At 35.0% G+C, this 5,927-nt stretch overlaps 1 protein-coding gene across 1 annotated transcript; it reads right to left on the reverse strand.

The window, feature by feature from the left end:
* LOC102596278 (uncharacterized protein ycf36) lies at positions 1-5,927 on the reverse strand. Its single transcript, XM_006360926.2, has 4 exons — positions 5,287-5,927; positions 5,168-5,196; positions 1,499-1,555; positions 1-321 (listed from the first exon to the last, which is right to left on the reverse strand). The coding sequence occupies exons 1-4, from the start codon at positions 5,762-5,764 to the stop codon at positions 100-102; spliced, it is 786 nt and encodes a 261-aa protein (XP_006360988.1). The 5' UTR covers positions 5,765-5,927; the 3' UTR covers positions 1-99.

The following is a 5,927-nucleotide window of genomic DNA, read 5'->3' on the forward strand; positions in this document are numbered from 1 at the left end:
TGGAGAAAGGAAGAATATACATTAACTCTATTACTGTACACACATAAGGTACCATATACATAACTACATGAAGAATGCCTAGCAGTTGGTTATTAGGAACTAAGGATCAGCAGGTTCACCACCACAAAATGCGTCTGGTTCAAATGATCTTGCAGACTCATCATCGTAGACTCCTGGTACAGATCTACCACCAGCTTCTTCTGATGGTATATAACTATCTGTTTGGCCATTCTCAATATTGACAAAAACAACGACACACACAAGCAATGATGTTGCAAGAACCACCAAGGTGTTCTTTAATCTACTCAGGACAGGCTTCACCTGCATGGTAGGCCAGAAAGAGTAGTCACTTCACAATTCAATCAGTTTGAGCAAGATGTCCGTCCCACTGGAACAAATTCAATCATTGTCAGCTTAGAAGCATCATCCTTCCATTAAGGGGTTGTTTGGTTTGGATACAAGCTATGTTGGGATTAGTTATGTTAATATTATTTTTTATTGGTTGTTTGGTTTGTCATATTCAAATAATATGCCTGACATAATTTTTAAGAATAAATTGTTTATTTACAAAAATACCCTCTAAGAATAAGAGCCTGTTTGGATTGGGTTAAAAAAAGTAGCTTTTAAATCAAAAATAAAAAGTCAAACCGAAATGACTTTTAAGTCAAAAAATAAAAAGTAGGGGGAGACCTACTTTTGGTTTTTGACTTATTTTAAGTCATTTTGACCTTGTCAAACACTTCCTAACTTATTTTAAGTCATTTTTGACTTATTTTAAGTTATTTTTTATATTTGTCAAACACTTTCAGAAGTCAAAAACTGACTTAAAAGTAGGTTTGATCAACTATTAAGCCAATCCAAACACCCTCTAAGTTGTTTGTTTATAAAAGAGGGTTTAAGGGGGTACTTTTGTTATTTTACATTTTTATCCCGGAATTAGCATTCTACCCACAAGTAGGGATAACTTATCCCAGTCATAATTATTAATCCAGGGATAAGTTATCCCACACTTTGTAACCAAACAAAGAATTGAGGGGTGCTAAAATATTATCCCAGGATTATTTTTCCTTATCCATCATACAAAACGACCCCTTAAAGGTTTAGAGTCAATTATAGGAATTATGAGTAATTTGAGTCTTTTGTATTGAGCTGTGATGAATCGAATAGGGTATGGAAATTTCATAGTGTGGGCTTGGTAATGCATGGAACAAGATCTGCTGATTCAATTACTAAGATTTGCCATCCTTACTTGAAGATACAATAATCCAAGTCCGTTAGAAAAATCTGCCCAAATAGCTATCTATACCTACATAACTAATGCAGCATCGTATTTCAAGCAACCTTGAATAGTAAATAAAAGCGCTAGACCAATTTACTCAGAATTAGATATCTTTTATTTAGCAAAGAAATGGATGTCAGTCTCAAAAAAATTATACCATTACGTTGTTGCTCACCAAAATAGTTTATCCAACAACTTGACCAAGTTTGAATTACTCACAGAAAAGGAACCCAAAAGGCGGTCCCGTGCCAAAACTTCAGGAGTCTTCACCCATATCTGCAATGAAGAATTTCTTTTTCAATACCAAAGGTCAGGAAATATTCTCATCAGAAATTAGGTAAAGACTAGATTATTGTTACTAGCAGATTACATGCATGAAATCAGCATTTAGCCTAAAAGCTATATTCCTTCACCCATATCTCATATCTACAAGGAAAAGTCTCCTTCAAGTACCAAAGGGTGTGGAAAACTTCTCATCCGAGAAAAGCTTAACACACGCAAATTCTATGATGAAATCAGCATTTAGCCTAAAGCTATATTCTTCCATTCAATTCAAGGTAACCGTTCCTGCAGTATTACCCTCCCTGAAACAACAGATTCCATGGGAAGTTTGGCAACATATATACAACAGATCTGCAATATCGGCTCCACTATAATCTGAAGATGAAAAAGAGTGCTCACAGAAAATTATCATCACTGACCATGACCATCTAGACAATAGTAGTTCTAATGTAAGTGCTGTACAGTAAAATATGAAAAAAGCTATTATACTAATACTTTCCTGCTTATTATATTCATATATATTAGTTGATTGCCACCTTAGACTTCTGCAACATTTCTCTCTTTTTACTGATCATGTGATGTCTTTTGAATTTCCAAATTACTCTTCCAGTCAACGGTGCTTTTTTCTTTTAATAACACTCTTTTAAAATGACAGACTGTCTGACTTCATATTTCAAAATCACATCATCTGTAATTCTATGCCTTATTGCCTTAGTTAATTTAGCATGACAAGATAAAGTTGAAGATGTAATTTTTTGTAGTCTGCAAAGGTACACTAACTGAAGTTAATTAGTCAGTTATCCCAAGGAAAATTAGAAGTTAAAGAACGCAAAGACAACTGCAAAAGGAAAAAAGAAAGTGAAAAAAGAGGTGGAGACAAATAGTTTTGTTTTTATTTCAAGGATAGAAATGTTCTAACAAAAAAGGATATAATTCCCATTCCCCACCAATCATAAACAAATGTAAGTTAAGAATTCACATCTACCTGTAACCTTTCTTGTTAACTACCCATTTCCATATCACCTCCATAAATGGAAGTGATAGTTCTACATAATGCATTTTCCTCACTGACAACTTCCACATCCATTTTTTTTCCATTTTCCAAAGAATGCTTGTTTAAAAGACCAAAGACAATAACCAACGAATTACAAATCCACCCATTTCTATTAAGCTTCTTTCGCCTTCCATTCAACTAAGTCTTCTCCACTCTTTTCCTTCCCATTGGACATCTTTCATCAACTTCATCAACCTCGCAGTAATTCAGGACAATGGCATAAAATATGTGGAAAATTAGAAAGGATAGTTATTTTGCATCCCTTAAAAATTATGTGTTTCCACCTTTCCAACCTTTTCTTTCATCTTACAATTACAAGCCTCTAGAGATCTACATCTTTAAACTTCCCTTTAACTGCACATCCCAAATATTCTGTAGGTAGTGAGACTACCCCACAACCCACTGCTAGGGAAAATCCTGAGCATTCTGGAGGAGTCCCACTGGAATCAATTCCGACTTCCTTAAGTTCATTTCCAGGCCTGAAAATTGTTCACCTCATTCTAAAGTTCTGAATAGATACCGGATCTTCGACATATACAGATAACTAAGGAACAGAATATAATTTGAGAACAGGAGGTGAGACACACAGTTTTACATCCTCCAAGGTAATCATTGACCTGAAAGCCTTGCATATATTCTCCTACCTTTACTTGTCAACATCCAACTGTGGCCTTTCATAACTAGAAGAAATAGCAGAGGGAAGAGGGGGCTCTATCTAAAGCCCCTATTATTTCAAAGAAACTAAGAGGCTCCCATCTCCCTTAGAGATATACAAGATCTAATGTCTCCACTTCTATCCAAATCCAATTCTCAACAAGGAGTATATCAGAATATTTCCGATTAACCTGATCATATACCTTCTCTATGTCCAGCATACATGATAGGATCTCCAACATCCATATGTAAGGAATTGAATTGACTAACTTTTCAGTTGTAAGGGTTGCATCCAAAATCTGACTTTTCTCCTACAAAAGCATTATGTTTTTCCTAGAAAAATTTATACAAAACTCGGTATGTTCTGAAGGAAAAGAGAGCCTTGTACAACTGTTGAAGTTCAGATGTCTATGGTTTTGGCTTTCTGGTGCAACATTCAAGGTGTGCAAAAATGTTTGAATGGGCATATTCATGTAGATATCACATTTCAGTAAATAAATGACGATTCTGTAACCATAGAGCAAGTTATTGTTCAGGGAAAGAACAAGATCAATGATTGCAATATCAGAAAAGCAAAACAATTTTGGTCAGAAATAAGACTGGCAGTTCTAGCCTCTATGTTAAACATGTGTATTAGGACAACAATCAGACCAAGAACTAGTTAGCTAAGGTGCAGCTGAACGCATCAAAGTCAAGACAATTATTACCACTCCCAGAAAAGATTGGACCTAAACTATGTTGGGGACATCTTCTTTGCTTGGTTAAAAGGTAGCAGTTAAGAAGTAAAATTGAAGGGTACACAACCTTTCACTGCTTCACAATACCTTTTCAATCCTATTTGAATTAAGTTATAGGGATCAAGATTCATTAATGCTTTTGATCACGATCTAATCATGCAATGTTGCATATTTCTTAAAAGGATAACAAAACTATACTATAATGAATTTGAGAGGTACTACTCAATATGTCGGCAAATAGAAATTCATTAAATATTGAAGCAGTTTTCTCAGTAATCTTCTACATCCATTTTCTGTCCATTTGGACATATTTTACTCCGACTAGCACTACTAATTGTGAAGGGGAGGAGAAATGGTAAAGTTGTCTCTATATGACCATGTCATGAATTTGAGCTATGGAAAGGTGGCTGCCTACATCACACTCTCTTGGAATGCAGCCCTTCCCCGAACCCTGAGTGAACACAAGATTTTTCGTGCACCAGACACATTTAGTACAACAAATCCTAATAAAAATCAGAATTTTCAACAAAAGAAAAAAATAAAATACTCTCTGAAGCCAAAGGCCAAGTAGCATTCATTAGAGAGTTACACCTTGTTTGGATGGTTGTTACCCGGTGTATTGTATTGTATGGTTAGTTTAAATACAATGTTGTTTTAATTGTTACTTAAATACTATTGTATCTAATAGTTTAAATCCATCGTTAGGTAACGATGAATAGACCCATTTTATGTAACGACCGATTTGGTGTGATTGTGTCGTTACCTTAATATTTTCTTCTCATTTTGTCTTTATTTATTATTTAATAATTATATTTCATCTTTTACCCTACCTTTTGATAGTAAATCTACCCTGTACGGACTTTTCTAGTAGGTTTATCATTCAAATCATGAATTTGTGACATTCTGTAACGACGGAGAATGATACAATCTATTCAAACATTGTATTCATTAAAACAACACAGTATTGATACAATACAACACAACACAACACAACACAACACAACACAATATAATATGATACATTATGAAACAATATGTAACAACCATCCAAACAAAGTGCATTAGTTCATGGAGTCCAATCCCATTAGCTAAAGGTACTAACTGTCCAAATAAATGACAAAAACAAATGGCATAAATTGAAGAAAACATAAGAATTAGTACCTGGCCATCATACCATCCTGTTTCTTCATCTATCACCAAGCAAAGCCAAAACAGATAGTGATTAATTGACATAAAAATAACAATCCAACAAGAAAAATAAGAAAAAGAAAGATCAGTACATTCAACAGTGGCACTAAGCAATCTGTTACCAACATAAGCCCAACCAAGATACATCCTCACAACAGACAAAGTAACAACAATAAGGCCACCAGAAACAGCACCCAAGAACGGTTTAAGGGGTTCGGGTATGGGTCCAGCCGACCCGAATAAGTTAACGGGCAGACCCACAAAGAGGGCAAAAGCAAGTCCAGTAGCAAATAAACGGGAACAGTACTCAACCAAGTCACCAGAAGCCCATGAAAAAGGGAAAGAATCAGAAAGGGCTTTGAATTCGTTAACAGGCTGCTGGTCTAGCGGAACAGGACACTCAGTTTCTGGTAAAGGATTGTTATTTCTGAAAGATGAAAAGGGTATTCTTGGAATAAATCTTTGGTTATGAAAATGGTGGATTTTGAGAAATTGAGTTGATGAAGACGGAAAACAGAAAGGTTGATGATTTGGTGAAAATGGTGTTGCCACTGATATGGCCATTTGCATTTGCCCTGTTTCCTTTAGTTGCTAATAAAACTACAGGGAAGTTTGTACATTTTTGTTTCTTCATCATGAAAAAAATCTATGGTGATAGTGAATGCAAAAAATATCAAGAGTTGAGTATACTTTTGGAGAATTGTAAGGTATTTTTTCTTCTCTGAATAAATAC

Source organism: Solanum tuberosum, unplaced genomic scaffold, assembly GCF_000226075.1.
Source record: "Solanum tuberosum cultivar DM 1-3 516 R44 unplaced genomic scaffold, SolTub_3.0 scf00342, whole genome shotgun sequence".
NCBI classification, from domain to species: Eukaryota; Viridiplantae; Streptophyta; class Magnoliopsida; order Solanales; family Solanaceae; genus Solanum; species Solanum tuberosum.